The sequence below is a fragment of the Macrobrachium rosenbergii genome, chromosome 42 (genome assembly GCF_040412425.1).
Source record: "Macrobrachium rosenbergii isolate ZJJX-2024 chromosome 42, ASM4041242v1, whole genome shotgun sequence".
Lineage (NCBI taxonomy): Eukaryota > Metazoa > Arthropoda > Malacostraca > Decapoda > Palaemonidae > Macrobrachium > Macrobrachium rosenbergii.
This window is the reverse complement of record NC_089782.1, coordinates 19,397,122-19,414,046: the sequence shown is the minus strand read 5'-3', so window position 1 is coordinate 19,414,046 and position 16,925 is coordinate 19,397,122. Positions and strand designations below refer to the sequence as shown.

The 16,925-nt window shown below is 37.4% G+C and overlaps 2 protein-coding genes across 2 annotated transcripts in view; both read right to left on the bottom strand.

The window, feature by feature from the left end:
* Window positions 1–5,672, bottom strand: part of LOC136828026 (RCC1 and BTB domain-containing protein 1-like) — a 72,483-nt gene extending 66,811 nt beyond the window's left edge. The window contains exon 1 of the mRNA XM_067085664.1: window positions 5,500–5,672. Within this exon, the coding sequence (XP_066941765.1) occupies window positions 5,500–5,578 (79 nt within the window). The 5' untranslated portion in view covers window positions 5,579–5,672. The remainder of the gene's footprint in view (window positions 1–5,499) is intronic.
* A 3,386-nt stretch (window positions 5,673–9,058) lies between these two features.
* Window positions 9,059–16,925, bottom strand: part of LOC136828025 (uncharacterized) — a 33,286-nt gene continuing 25,419 nt past the window's right edge. Inside the window, exon 6 of the mRNA XM_067085663.1 lies at window positions 9,059–15,630. Within this exon, the coding sequence (XP_066941764.1) occupies window positions 14,135–15,630 (1,496 nt within the window). The 3' untranslated portion in view covers window positions 9,059–14,134. The remainder of the gene's footprint in view (window positions 15,631–16,925) is intronic.

Below are 16,925 nucleotides of genomic sequence, written 5' to 3'. Positions count from 1 at the left end.
GGTACAGTCTGGGAACTACAGGTATACAAAAATTGAGCATGGGGTAAAGTCAACTCTACATCATATAGATGAAGAGTCTGCTCCAGTGCCTGTACCTGGGACCATATTGTATGATCAGTAACTAAGGTACTGGTCAATACATTGTGAGCTGTGAGACCTGTACTTGGAACAGAGTTCCGAGCCAGGGTGACTTCCGAGCTGAGGTCGACCAGCCCATGTGATTCTCTATGGTCAAATAATGACCAAACTAGAAGAGGGTGCACTAAACAGATACGAGTGCTGTCACGCTTGCACAACTCCAGGGCTGGTGGTGGGCCTCAAGCCAAGCAGGAAGTGACATAGTCACTTGCAAACTCACTGCCTGTACACTCACGATCCAAGAACCTAGCATCCACCAAGCAAGCAGGCAGCACCGGCTCAGCTGTGTGTATTTCTGGTGAAACAAATCTGAAAGAGCTGGGATCATTCCTAGTATCTAAGACGGAGCGGATCAGGACATGGTACTCAGTGCACTCAATGAAACCCAAGCCAGCCCCGCCAAAAGTGGACAGGTTACCTGTGCATAGCTGAATGCAGTTGCTTCCCAATGACCGGGAAGAATGCTCACAGGAGGACCTGCATAACTTCTAGTGAGAGGCCTATTCTTCCTCTTCCTATATGAGGCGAGCAAGAAAGAGCTCGAGAGGAGAATGAGGATACAGGAAAACACTTTTGCTTCTTCTTGGCCCTAGCCTGTGTCTTGCTCTCCTCTAATTTAAGGGTGAAGCCATAGTTGATGCTGCTGTGGCATCTTCCTGATGAAAAATGACCATTGTTACTGGTTACAGTACAGCACACGGTTGTAGTCAATGTAGTACGAGTAAATGTATTCATCTCCAACCTCCTATGCTGACTGACCCCTTAAAATGAAGTATTAAATGGTGGGGATCCACCTAAATGGAGGGCATGAATTCACTAAATTTGCTGATTGATGCCCTTCAAACCTCTGTCAATGACACTATATCCTGTGTTAACAAAACACTCAAAAAATACAAATTCGTCTTAGCAGTCAGTGAGAATGCAGCAAGATGACTTCACAGGGTGGTGGCTGAAGAATAAGTGCTTGGTACAGCGGGTGAGTGAGGGGTACTCACCTACTCACCCCTTTAACCTCCAGTTAACCGACCTTGCTACCAAGTTTAATAACTGTTTTCAGCTTGTGCTGAAGGGTACTTCTACAAAAAAGGCAATGGTTAACACTACAGGAGGAACATACCTGGTATAGTAACTTTACTTACAGCAGATGTTCCACACACACCAGTGAGCAAACACCATCACCAACCTTCAAAGAAGGAACGTGGTCACTTGAAGTCTGGAAGAACTTCCTTTGAAATAGGTTCCAAGACCTCTTATACTCATTCCTACATGAGCAAGAGGGGACAGATGGCAAGAAAGGAGGAGGAACAAGAGGAGGAATAGGAGGGGAAGGAAGAACAATATACAGCTTCTTCACTTTATTCCATCCATAAGTCTTACTCTCCTCTGCTACAGAAGAAAATGTAGTCAAGGCAGACAGCAGCATCAGAGGAGTATGGTCTGTTACTGCTGGGGTATCTGATGACCACTATATTGAGCTCCTTAGTTGGAACAGTAACAGCAGGAACTCAGTGGTCTATAAATGCATCAAAACATGGGTCACTCAGAATACTGGGAGATGGCCACATCATCTGTAAGTACTCCAGCAAAACTGACAATGATACAGGAATAGGCAGGAGGGAACCATAAGCAAGCATATGCCCAGAGTCTCAACTGGGGAGAGCTCAGCACAAACACTGGGTCAGCTCTGTTGGAGAGTGTGCTGACCCAGGTTTGCACCCACCTCAGAACGAGCCAGATGAGAACAAGAAGGGGAAGAGAGAGAGATGGAGACAGTAAGAGGGAAAGAACCCCCAAAAACTTGGTGGTATCAAAGATGGAGTAATTGTCTTCCTCTCCTGCTGCCAAGCCTCCACAATGTGAAGGAAACCAGCCAGCACACTCCTTGCAGGACCTAAGCTACCACAGGTTACACTAACTTCAAAAGAGGCCAAGTGGCCAAACACTTGCTTAAGTCCTACTCAACTATTGTTCTTAACTTTTCTTGTTCAAATTATTTTGACCAAAAAACAAAACTATACTGTACATACAATAATAAAGGTAAGAGAAGCTTTAACTTAATTGTCATTAAGTCAACAGGCCATCTTAATTCATCCATAGATAAATAAAAAATGCTGACCTACAATAGATGAGCAGGGTTACCCCAAGCCTACCTCCGATTAACCACCTTGTTACCACGTTTCAATGACTATTTCCAGCTCACACTGAAGAATACTCTATTTATATTTTTGAAGAAACAATGAGTAGTTCAGATGATGGCTCTACCAGTGCTATCTCCCCCTTTTATTAAAAAGGGAGAGAGGAGAGAGTCCCCTTATAAACTGAAGATCTAGATAGGATGCTTGATTGTATCTTACCTGTATCAAAGCCTAGTCCAGCATGTACTTGTCTGACTGCTGCTTTCCAGAAGGAAAATAAGATAGAGGGGAGAGAGAGAGAGAGGCCAGACACTTATCCATTCAAACCCCAGCCTCATACCCTCCAAGTGCCTTAGTTATTGTGATTTTTGCTCAAGAGTAGCTTGCATGACTACATAACTGTTGAGCAGCCACTATAGGTCTTGAGGAGGTGTCCAAGGGTTTATGGGTGACATCCTGAGGTAGAATGAGGTACGTCACCAAACACCTGCCATCATCACCTGAAAAGTTTTTCTGAAAGGCTAGGGATGGGCCAACACCCCTGACTTTGTTAGCTCTTGTGAGCTGTTGTGTGCCCTCTTGATTGCTCCCTGAAGCCAGAAAGAAAGTGATCTTGGATACCTGGTGTCTGGCAGTACTAATAAAGGGGGAACAAGGCTCTGGCCTACAAGCTCAAGTCTGTCTTAGATACTACCACAAAGCTCACACTGGGCAAGAAAGCATCTCATCCAGATCACAGCTGACAAAGTCCCAAAGTAAAGAACTGAAAAGCTCTTGAATCTCTTATTAGCAACTGATGGGTTTGAGTCTTCACCACAAACTCAGGTGCAACCAAGTACAACAGGGACTCCCAACCCTCAAAAGTATTGGACAAGATACAATAGACCATGTAACTCACCAACATGCTCCACAAAGACTAACGCTATGAGAAAAGCAGTCGAACGTATAAGATCTCAATCTAAGGGCTTATACAGTGCTGGAGTTAGGCATGGAGGGCATAAGATCCCACCACACTCCAGAGGCTTTAGCTCCAGTAGCGAACCAGACTTCTGAAACATTGGGTTCAGCAACAGTGCCCCAAAAAACTCACCGTGACCCTAAAAATAAAGTTTTCCACTGTGAACACCCCTTACTGTCAGGCTTGAATATGCAGGTTAAGTTAAGTATACCTTAGTTTAACCAGACCACTGAGCTGATTAACAGCTCTCCTAGGGCTGGCCTGAAGGATTAGACTTACTTTACATGGCTAAGAACCAATTGGTTACCTAGCAACAAGACCTACAGCTTATTGTGGAATCTGAATCACAGTATACCGAGAAATGAATTTCTATCACCAGAAATAAATTCCTCTAATTCTTCACTGGCTGGCCAGAGACTTGAACTCGGGCCTAGCAGAGTGCTAGCCGAGAACTCTACCAACTCATCCAACGAGGAAATGAATATGCATGTAGTGGGCTCATTAACCAATTTCACTTTTGATAATTGTCAAATGTTAAAATCACATCAAAACTATTGAAAATGCTCTACTTCACATTCAAAACAACCATATAACTTAAGTACTTTCATTTAAAACCTGAACACATCCACAGACAAAAATCTTTTCTAGTCAGTCATAAAAATTACATCCCAACTAACTAAGAAAAACCCTGGCCTATTTCATGTTTAAAACCACCTCCAACAAAGGCTAATCCAAGTGTTTCCAGAGCCTGAACACATCCAAAAATGAAGTTTTTCATCTAAATAAATTAATTTCCAAATTGATTCTGATAGAAAGTTACTGACAATGAATCAGAGAACAGCCTCCACCACCACACACACACACACACCAAAATGCAAAAAACATGACTACAGCTGAAAACCTGGGGGGCTTCCTAAAAACATGAAATCCAAAGCCTATTATTCAACTGGGGAAATACAGTAATGCCACAGTAAGTGTGTGAACTTATCCTCTGCCATCAAAGCCTGAAGCAAGGAACACTACTGAGCAAACTAAAAGAGCAACCAGTTTGTATATACAGTAACTGCAGTGATTTGTTAGTGGAAGAAAAAAATCTTGAATTTTTAAAAAATGAGTCACCATACTATTTTTGCAGCATCTAGTTTTAGAATACAACTAAACCAATATGACACAAGTAAACATAGTACTTTATGTCTGCAAATAATGTTCCTCTACAATGTATGACATTGTAGGTCAGGTTAGGCAAGGGTGCATTTGCAACAGTCATGAAGAAAAGAATACCCTACATTAGGGGAGGATGAATCACTGTGTTTCTCTATAATCTGTGTGTCCTAGGCTAAGATAAGTGGGCAGGTCTTTGCAGTCCCCATCTCCAAAGGCTGTCAGGTAGAGCTGTACGTCCTATAGTTGGTCAGGTAAGATTGGTTTAAGCTGCATCCATGTACTTCACCAGTTCTGCTAGCCAAAATCCCTACTTTCCCACAGTGGCCCAACCGTTTCCAATTGAATTTAGCTTAACCTATGTCAAATATGTTAAAATCACATCAGCTACTATGTTTCATGTTTAATAAGCGGTAGGTCCTGTTGCTAGGTAACCAATTGGTTCTTAGCCATGTAAAATATGTCTGATCCTTCGGACCAGCCCTAGGAGACTGTTAATCAGCTCAGTGGTCTGGTTAAACCTGGGTATACTTTTATACTGTACCACATTTAAAAATTTAAGCTGGGCTGAAGTAAAACTTAGGGTTACTAAGCCTATCCTTATTTCAAGTATCACAGTTTACCTGTGCAGCAATCAATTACACTTATTTGCTGCCCTCAACCCACAATTCTTGTTTTCCCCTAATTTCTGTACTACACTTTTTAAAATCACAAAGAGGCTTGCTCCACAATGGTGGTGATAAAAAGTCACTACAATAAGAACAATAAAAATATAAAGTATATTTCATATGTTATTACTGAAAATTATTTCTATCCAGTTTAACCTCTCTAACATCCATAAACCAGGCCCAGCCTTAGTCTTAAATTAGCCTACCGTAGGCACCAATTTCGGAGAACGTCTGGTTAACTTAAAAAAACTAATTTCAAAACCCTAAATGCCGTCATTCTCACCATAGTTCTAAAGTCTGAATTACCCCCAATTAAAAGCAGCATTTCTGTTGAATAAAACCAGCTCCATTCATTGACATAAAACAAATTTCCAGTCGATTTATAGATTCGGGCCTACAATGGAAAGAGTTTTCTCATGGGGTGAAGAGGTTAGCTTACCGAAGACACATGCTAATTTCATTTTCTCCACAAAATCTGCCTTCAGCAAGCTGAATATAGGCCATTTATCGAGTTCCATGTCGATAAATTGTCCTAAACTGATTTAGGCCCCTAAGTCTCTGGTATCTTCACAACACAGCTGATCATGACAGACTAACACTTGCAGTTGTTGATAGGTTGTGAAAACGAATGAAATTATCGTACAGGTATCTAAAGGTGTCGTATTTGACAAGTTTAGACAGAATAAAAATGACCTTTGGATAATCAGGATGATACAGTTATAAAGAGCATAGGCCACAAATATAAATTTTCAAGAGCAAAGTTTTCAATGTTCAAAGAAGAGTTGCCATTGTGAGTATGTTCTCCAACGTCATTATCGCACACATGCTAAATCTTTGTTGGTTAATTATCGTACACATGCTAGAACCTTTGTTGATCTTCATTCAAGGGTACTTTAGAACTTAAGCATCGTTGTTATGGCAATTACTTTGTGTAAAAATACATTTACCTTAAATTTCTTGGAGAAAAATCAAAACGTAAGACTAACCTGCGTACGGTATCGATTTCAATCCTTCTATCTATAGATGACATTTTGCATATTTTTGCAGACAGCCTTTACATTTTTCAAATTATTGGCAGGTCTTTGTTCTTGTACTTACTTGCTATAACAGACGGTCTTTATATTTGCGTTCAGACTCTCCAAGCTGTACTTTGCTACAACCTTCGGGACACTACATAAAAAACAAAAAGATCCGAAAAAAGTTAACATCCCCCTTTAAAATTTCGACGATTAAAATCTCCCCAACCCGCCTAAAAGCTGACCAGGAAGCAGCTTGCCACAGACTGCCTTAAGATTAACCAGCGGGAATACATCTTAACCTAACCTAGGATACAGTGTCCTACCTGGACGCCCCGTAACCATTCATAACGCAACATTTCCTAGACTAACCTTACTTAGGGTCTCACTTTTTACCTGACTGATGGGGGTTGGGGGTTCGTCCCTCATGTGACCTTTATAACCTCCCACATAACTTTCAGCAATTAGTCCTCCTCCTTTTAGTGCCATCAAGAAGAGATGGAAGAAGTTAAATTTATCAATATGATGCTCTGAATTTAAATGATTATAAAAATAGGGAATCATCAGGTAAAGTGTTCTTATAATAAGCCAATGGCATCAACCAAACTTTGAGTACTTTAGGAAACTAAAAGGTTTAATTATACAATGAAATCTGATCAAGAAGAACATAAGAATTACTTCTCTAGGGTTCACATCCAAAAATAAGGCCTAGTCTCCTTTGGAGTCCATCTTCAAACAAAATAAATAAAAAAATTAAAAAAAGATAAATAAAAATGCTAATTGATTATGACTGTGAATGATGTGAGATATACAGGTTTTTTGGATATCTCATAGCAAAGAGACATTTAGCACTGCCTGATAGAAAACAAATTGTCAGTAAACTGTAGAGGGAAAAGTTTGGTTATGCATGCCTTTTAAAACTTGGATGAAACAAACAAGAGATTTCCCAAAAGTTAACTACTAAGAACAGGGAGAATTTTACTAATTCATTAGTAGAAAGAGACAGAGTTGTTTAAACCTAGGCTAAAAATTTACACTTTACCATCCTTTTAGCTGGTTTTCACACAAAATGTGTTTAATAGGTCAAATAAAGTAAAAGAACTGAAAACATAAATCCATCTACTGACTTCAGGAATTAAACAGAGCAATATATTACTTTTCAGTTTTAAAAATACATTATGTTGCTTTTATTGACAAATTTTTTGTTCTTGTTTTTAATATATGGATATTCTGCTCTGATGAGGTTGGCTAGAAGTCAATGGGCTTTTTGCTTGTTTTAAGTGAAAACATCTACACTATGTATAATAATGATGCTCTTTTAGTAACCATTGACTTCCTCCTTGACTAACCCCTTAAAATTCAGAAGACACAAAAGTAGAGCTGTTCCTTTCTCACACCTCAAGGTTCCCCTGGTTTCTGAGGGATGCTCCTGGGGAAGGCCTTTTGGTCAAACTTGGGTCCCCAGGTCCCGTAACTAAGTCCAGGAAGAGACCCATTCAGTACAGTAGAAAAGAGGACTCAAGGTTCCCCTGGGGTTTGCTGAGCTGTGGACCGTAAACTCCCTCTAAAATCACTGGAGGAGTGCCTCTAATAATGATTTTGAAAATTATCTATTTCTCATGATTCTTTCAAGACATGACCCATTTTGCATGACAGTCCATCACCTAGAAACTGATGCTGAAATTGGAGCCTACTCTAAATACCTACAGCCAAATCCATCCAAAATGGTTTAGAGGTAGACTGTTGAATGGTTCTAGTGCCTACAAGCAATTACAGAAAAAGGGAGTGGGCTGTGTGCCAGAGTAAAACAATTTAGTATTAAAGCAATCCTCTGGGAATTCTGGAGGCAGCCTTGGGGCCCTGGTCTAGCAGAGTGGTCTTCTGGTGTTTTGCCCGGAAGCTTGGATCCCACCATTTCACAGAATGGTTCCCTTCCCAGGCTTAGCTCAGAAGCCCAGGTCAGGCTAAATGGCCCTCTTTTACGGCTTTCCTCATAAGCCAGAGAAGGAACCCTGGGGTTAGGAGAGCAATAATGTACTTATGTGATTGGAACCTGGAAGGGTTAACTCATCTTCATCACCTCACAATTACCAGCATTACTATGGCAATCAGATATCTATTATTGGTTAAAGAAGGGTATCAGGACAAGATTTGAATAATAAAAAAAAAGTTTATATTGAAGAATGTCATGGATATCGCAATTCATGGATATAGCAATATTTTTGTCAAACTACATGTACCTAATTGAGTCATTATCAACATGGAACACTTATGTATTTGAAGATAGAAAAACACACATATAGCAACATGATGGACAGAAACACTCAAATAATTACTCTATGGTTGTTTTAACTATAATGTATTCTGCTGAATGTGATCCTGACATAGCTTGGAGTCTGGGTCCCTCTGGGTTTGAACCAACAAAGTCCTAACACAGAACAAGAATCTTGTTACTGTTAAAACTTGGAAAACATATTGATAGTATTCCTATAATTCTATAATCTTATTCACAACTATCATGTATTCTTGTTTTTATATAAATGGTATAAAGCTAATTCATGTCTACTTAAATATAAAATTATGAAAATTCAATATCCTGTACTAACTTACACAGCAAAAATCTCTAAATGAGTGATATACAGTATTCATACTGGAGATCTGGATGAAGAGAGTTTTTATTACAGAACAGTATTTTTGCCTCTCTAGCCTTCATTGTCTGTCACACCAATCTCAAAGGACTGAAGCAATTTTCTAAAGCTTTGATTTTGTGATGAGGTTGCTAGCCTAATGTCTACCCTATTAAAACATTAGGATGAACTACTATGGCAACTTGGTCTTACTTGGCAAGAGAGAGTACGAGAATTAGCAGCTGTTTTGATAACGATACGGAACACAAAAGTAACTTTATCTTAGATGCCAGTCTTTGGCTTTTGACTCCCCCTTAATACTAGTTTCAGCATCAGGAGAAATGTAAAATAAAAATTTTATGTCAAGTAGCTTTCACATTTATTTTATAAAAAAAATCTACATAAACAACAGTTTATATTTGTACATTAGGTATTATCAAACATAACAAAAATTAGTGATCATCAGCCTTAGACAAGTTGCAAAAAAATTCTTCTTCTCAGCCAAACATATCACAGTTTCAAGAAAGTAGCTTCATAGTGATTTCATCTATTGAACTTACAATAATACTACATTTATCTAATGAAATAAAAGTACAGTATACAAAATCCTATCAAAACAATTAGGGCTTCCACGATAGAAAAAACAGTGACTAGCCTTGAGGTTCAGCAGTTTTCCTAGGTACCCTGTATGTGCTGAACAAAAAATAAAATCGTGTTGAACCTATCAATTATGGTAATATATCTTGATTACAGACAATCTGCTCTTTTCAGCAGTATTTTGAAGACTTTCCTGATGGTGCTGCATCCAATGCAGTTCACAAACATTGATTTCGGTACTGAATATATGATGTGACAGTGTGGACCTGGGGAAAGAGGCACTCATTGTGCTACTTCCCAATGAGAGCTAAAATACAAAACTAAGCAAACATGACTGCATACAAGTGCACAAATGAATACTAGTCCACGCATTCTATAGACTGCAACCAAAATTAATTAATTATCTTTAGTGAAGTCTGTAACAAGAAAGGTGGTTTTATATTTTAGCAATATTTTACAAACTGTCCACCAGTTTCTTTAAACAGCACTGATTTCATTTGAGCAAGCACTGCAAAACCAACTTGATATAATAACTTAAACAATCACAAAGATCACTTTCTTCACTGCCCTATTTTTTATATGCATATTGCTTTGAAGCTTTAATCTTTTTCAATTACACTAATGCAGCCGCACCTCATTTCTAACACAAAATCCACCAATCACTGTGTTATTCAGTAATTTACAATGAAATTTCTACTTAACATGGCATCTAAGAAAATAAAAACCTCACAGGTGTCTTTTTCCCACTGAAAAATATGATTAATGACAAAAAAATACGTAAATTTATAACCTATCACTTGTAATACAGAACTATATAACTGGAGTTATAATAAATAGCTACACAAAAAGATGATTAAGTCGTACTTCAAGGCCAGCAATATGTGGTTTGGGGGAACCAAATGGTACCTAGTATTCCAAGCAAGCTCTGCATGTAAGTATCAGTAATATCCTCATTTTAGGAAGAAGATTAACTCTGCACTAAAAAAACACTCCTGTACTTAACACAATAATGTTAGTCAAGTAACTGAAGATGGTGTCAGGAGATGATGCAACTTAGTAGCAAACAGATGATTTTTTTCTAGCTGCCACAGTGTTGTTCCAGGAAAGAGGTATTACTGCAGTTTTAGGTAGTTTAACTAGACAACCAAGTTATAATTTTAGAAAGCTGTAACTACACAAAAATCACTTAGAGGCATTAGAAAGGGTCTGACACTTAACAATACGGTCTGTGAGCTTTTTAAGGGAAATACTAGCAAGGACACTGTCATGTTACCTCAAGTCTGCAGAAATGTGTCAACCTTTCTCCTCTGAAGGTTTAAACACTTTTAGGAAAGGTACTTGTACTTTCTTTAAATCTTTTACAACAGCCAATAAAACACTACAGTATTTGCACAAGTTACAATATTGTGCATGTGAAGTACAAATTGGTATTTGGCACTCACACAGAGATGAGAGAAATGGAAACATAAAAACTAAATGTTATTACTAAGTTATTAGCCTACTTTTCATTGAAATGTTTGCAACATTTGCTCTGAACACCAACATGAGTAACTTATTACCCATCTTGACAGTTTTTCGTTAGGGTGATGTAAAAGTTGTGATATCTGGAACTCAATAAAATAATGGAGCCAAAGAAAATGTATTGGCATACCTTGCATAATACTTCTAAATATATAGACCTAAGGTTAAGTTACAATTTGCAATAGTTAGGTTTGAATTCCTGAAAACCAAGTGCACCACAAAACTGCAGTACCACACATATTTTCACCTACACTTCCCTAGAAAATCAATCATAATTTATTGATTTGGCATACTATACACACTCAGATGTTTATAATTTTTCATTTACCAAAGTCTACCAAACTACACTGCATCACTTAAATAACTCCCATGTCCCAAGTACCTCTTACTGTCTAGTTTGTATGTATTAACTTCTAATCAACCTTTTCACAAATACGATAGAAATTAAAATAACATGTCAATTTATGAACCAATATGGCCTAAGTATACTGACCTTTCATAAATTATAAAAAGACCTAATACTGGAATGAATCTAACTAAAGGATTTAGAGCTTTGGAATTCATTAACGTTACTATTCCATCTCTCAATAGTAAGGCATTCAATTTCCTCCACATAATAACTGAATTACTTCATAAGTGTATAAAACAAATGAAAAGATATATAATAAACCACAACATTTAATGGACAAGAATATAAAACCTCAATCTTACTCTCCTGCTTCATAGGTCTAACTTAATATTGTAAGACAATACTGTACATACATACATATTTCATACATCAGTCAAATGGAACAAAACTTTACCTTACTGTGTACTGTAGTTGTACAGAAGTAGAAAAACCCCAAACACCACATGCTATGAATAGCAACCAAAAGCTTGAGGACTTGTCCACTGGAATGCATCAGACTGGCTATATCCAAAAGCATTTGTATATGGCACAAAGGTGACCGGAAAGGTGACTACAAAAGTGAGACTCCTGAGCTCTAGCAAAGTAGACTTTTACCACAAATACTAAAGTAGTGTTCTGGAAGGAATTATGCAAATTCTTTTTCACTAGTACAGTAATACCTCACACTACATATTTAATTCATTTTTAGACAAGCTACTAAGTTGAAAAACAACCTAATTTCAGTGAGCCCTTTAAAAAAGTGGCCTAGACACCCCCATCAACTCTTACAAGTAACTCCATAATGGTACTAATACAGGTAAATAAGTTGTTTGATAGTTAAACATTTTACTTCTGATAAATTTGTACAAAATAATTATAAAGAATGACATAAAATGGTATGTATGTACAGTACTGTACTGTGCTGTACCTACTTGATGGGTGACAGATGTGCTCTGTCTCTCATTGTGAATGGTTGATGATAATCTTTTCATAATTTTCATAGTATTTTATCATGGCCACTTTATTCCTTAATGGTACACCATTCTGCCTAGTAGCACTAGCACTATAAAACGTTCTCTGGAGCCATGGACTAATTATTAAGACATAAATTCAACAGAAACAAGCCAGTGGAAATATGTACTCAACTGCACATCTGAATTTGCTGTCCAGTGATAGAACCAGAGCTGCCACATGGCCAAATGTGGGAACTACTACAGTTGAACTTCATGTACTATAGAATATTTTTTAGATTTCTAAGCTTTTAAACACTAGTAGTATTACTGTGCAAGTATGTTATTTTACATAGTTTAACACTTGTCTTTACATTATTTGCCACTTTTTATTGATTTCTGTATTTTTATAGTATTTTAAAATTTAACTGAAATAAAGATGCACAAACTGATGTATGTAAATTCTAATTTTTCCCTCTTATTTTTAACAAAGACCACCATAACATCAAAAAATGCCAAAGCTTACAGTGTCTAAGTAGAGGTATTACTGTAATTTTTTGTTCATTATGCTTCTGACTCAGGATTATTTCACATTAACAAAAGAAATCACTAGCCCTTGGAGAGTAGAGAGTCTTAACTTACCGCTCTAGTTAAACAAATATAAAAACTTTGAACAGAATTTTAGAAAAGCCTGGGTTACATACAGCAGTCTATGGAGCACAATCACTAAGCATTAGCTTAAATTCCAGTCAACCTTATGATGATCTACATTTTTAAGATCAACAGTATAGTTGTACTCTGCCCTTGAGTTAAATTTCACGGATTTTGCCTTGAGACACATCTGAGCTACATGTACAGTACTTAATGCGAACCGAATCATATTCATGTACAAATATGTAGTCAAGAGAGTGCTTGTGGTTTAAAACAATAAAATAGTCAAAATACCTATTGGGAAGGTTCATTATTTTACCTTTAAAAGCAAACAGGTGTTAAGTATCCAAGGTTAAGTGTCTTTCAGCATCCTGTAAACTGATCAGCATGGAATGTAATTTAAATCCCTTCTTTCACTGAAAACACAGTTGGTTCTGAATAAAAATTATGTTCCGCTTTTAATCCACATTATTTTCTATCAGGAACACATACTTTCTATCTAAAACCTTGATTACATTACATCAGATTCAAACTATCAGGAATGCATACTTTCCATCTGCAACCTTGATTACACTACATCAGATTCAAACATCATTGTCAGGTATTCTAATTAATTCCATGGGAATACTGAACTTGAAACACCCTGGACATTTACTTTTCCATGGTTTTCAGATTGAGACACCAAAACATCTGCATCTCCATTAGAGCAAGAATGGTATCCACTTGTAATTGTAACTCCAATGAGACACATAGTTAAGTATAGAACTGTACTAATTTGCCCAATGGCATGCAAGGTCACGTTTCATTATCATAGTTTAAACATTAAAATGAAATACACAGCATAGTGTGAGTATTATTAAAATATTCAAAACTTACAACTCATGAGACAGCATCTTAGAAGTTATTAAAATTAGACCATCCTCCACCAAAAAAAAAGGCCACACAACGCAGAACAATATAGAATGGTTAGTGAATGTTCTAAAGCATGCGTGCCATAAACCTTTATAAACTTGAGAAAGGTATTCTGCTAATGTTAACTGGAGAAAGGTATTCTGCTAATGTTAACTTATCTGTATTGTTTTAAACAGTGTATCTTTAATTGTACAGATTACACAACTTTTCCAGCACTACAAAATAAAGACTAATGTAATGTGCAGTTCCCACATTTAAGAATGAGGACATAGGCTGCATAAAAAATCATGAGGCATCACCAAGAGTTACTGGTAAACCGGATACCTTTGAGTTTTTAAATGTGTCTCATATGATACTGGTAAGGACGGAGGGGCCAATTCCAAAGCTAAAAACTTTCATCTCATGTAAAGAGTCAATTTATACTTTGTACACTAACATCACCCAAACCCTCTTTCCTTCCCTCAAACTTCTCTGTATTTACAAACTTTGAGAGGTGTTGTGAAGACTCAAATGTTGTTTTCAAAGCTTGCTCGTCAAATAAACTTTTGGAGAAGATGTTATATCTGACTAATGTACAAATTGTATTATTGTCGGCTTGGAGATTGAATCCTGATAGGCGTAACTTGTGTTTGTCCAAGAGGGCCATGTTGATGTAAAACTTCAGTGGGTTCAACATTTCCTTTGCTAGGTATGCCATTGATTCTACCAGACATTTATGAAACTTGGAAACATCTTGTCTTTGCCTACCTGAATTACCTTCATTATATTCCCTTACGGTTGACATGACTGCCACAAGAGCAGCATAAACATTGAAGTGTGACTTTGCTAAACCTAAGGTGATATTCAACTTTTCAAGGAGCTTTGGATTGCAATAGCCTGTAGTCTTTCCAAACTGAAATGAAAGATCAGATACAGTGAATAGTTCTCTATGCAAGAAACCCATAATTTGTTCTGACCCATCATTAACACATGTAAACTGAGCATGGATACCTTTCAATAAATCTGGGGGTGGGCTGCACTCAAGCCGTATTGATTTTTTACATACCTCAGTAATGAAAGGGTTATCCTTTTCAAAAACTATGTGGTAAGAATGTACATTTGTTTCTGAAATGTCTCTACTTATATTAGAATATTTCTGTAAAAATTCACAAAATGAATCATGTTTTAAATAATCTTCCTGAGAAGAATTTGGTAGACTGTTGCTTGACGTAGTTTGGCTTTTGTCCAAGACACAATGAAGGTCCAAGGGTCTTGCATTTGCAGAAGATGCTTTCTTCTCTGCTGCAACAGAAGATTCATGAATGGCTTTTGATGATTCTCCACTTTCATAATTTTTCTTTACTAACAGCTGTTTACTTGATACAAGCTCACTCAATGAAGGTTCATTCCCCGACTCCATCTCTGGTTTTGCAACCATGTTTGAAGGAGGATCTTTCATTGTGTGTCCACCTAAAACATTATCAGCTTCCTGTGAGCTTTCACTTCTCAGTTCCCTTTGAGCTTTGAATTCTTCAAAGGATACAGCTGAACTGTTGGCTGAATCATTAGCATCTTGAATTTTCCTATAATTATCAAAAAACCAATCTTTCAAGGACGTCTCCTCCCAGTCAAAATTTAAGCCACATCTTTTCTTGAATGTTTTAAAAATTCTAAATATTCGTTCACAGCACTTTAAAGAGGAGTGGCAGTGTTGCAAGTATTCCAAACAAACCGAGCATGAATCTGGGGAATATCTAATATGATTGTCTTTGTTACGTAATAAACACTTAGCATGTGCAAAACATCTTGAATGGAAATGCCCCAGTTGTTTCTTGGTACAAAATGTGTCAATTCCCACCACAGCTATACATAATTCTCCAGATGAGGCATCAGCTTTTACAGCACTTTCACCTTGTTTACTGGATGAACCTGTGGAATACAAAGCATGTAATTATTAAACAAACTTGACTCTACAAATTTACAAGCTGCGGGTACAGTCAGCAATAAAAGTGAAAAAATTTCCTGGTTGTTTGAATCAGCGCAATATACTTTTTTCAAAATACAGTACTTTAACAAATAAACCTCATTGAATCCCATATACATTGAGGCTTCCAAATAACAGAAGAGCTCATAAATTAGTAAGACTACTTGATTAAAATGTAATTTCCATATACAAAACCATTCTGCAGTGCAAAGCCATCATTTACATTAGCCAAGATTTATGAATAGGTTCTAAATAATGTCTGTCTGATACAGACCAATAACAGTGATGCATTTCATCAGAATGTTTGCAAACATCAACTGCCAACTGGATAGTCACACCATACATGTGCCCCACTGACTGAGGATTCAACACATGGAAGAACTTCACTTTCATTAGGATAACATTCACCTTCTTTGTTATCTGGTACTTAGGAGTAAGGATCTGGGAGGTTCCCAGGCTTGTGATTTAACACTTCTGTGGATGTACACCCAAAGAAAGTCTCCTTGGATCGGGTGGAAATGATAACACCATGAAAATCAGATGGCCTCACTAGGTTCTTTTTAATCTGTTCTCATGAGTTTCTGGTTTCATCAGCCATGACATTATCTAATTTCATGAACTCTTCAGTTTTGAGGACAAAGGTGGATGTTTTATCTGCTCTCCAGATGATGGAGCCTTTCTGGCACCTTGGCAGCTTAGCTTCTTCCCTAAAGTTGCTGTTCATAAATGAGATCTTAACTGCCTTGCTTCCTGGAGGCTTCTATCAGAAATTTAGGTCTGAGGGAGTTTCTAGTCCTCCAAGTTGTGGATGACATCTATGAAAATTTTGACCTCCAGTCATTTCTCAACAGGGTTAGGCTGTTGAATATAATGCCACTAAAAACCCACAGACTGTAGTTTCTTTTAATATTCAATTGTTGCAAATATTGGTTATGCTTGTGAAGCTTCTTCTCTAAGAGGGGCATTCAGTTTACTGTGGTTAACCACTTCAGTTTCTTCAAGATGACTTTCTTTTATAACCCTGTAGATGTTATCATTTGCATGACCTTGACAGAACTTATCAAAATGAGAACAACCCTTAAATGTTCATCCCTGGGACTTCCCAGAAGAAACTGCTTGAGGATCTGCACAATAATGATGACCTTCAGATTATGAGATCACATGTTAAGGTAACATGATGGTGAAGCCATGGATCCCCTTAGGAGCCATTTTCACTAATTTCCACATAAGTATAATTGAA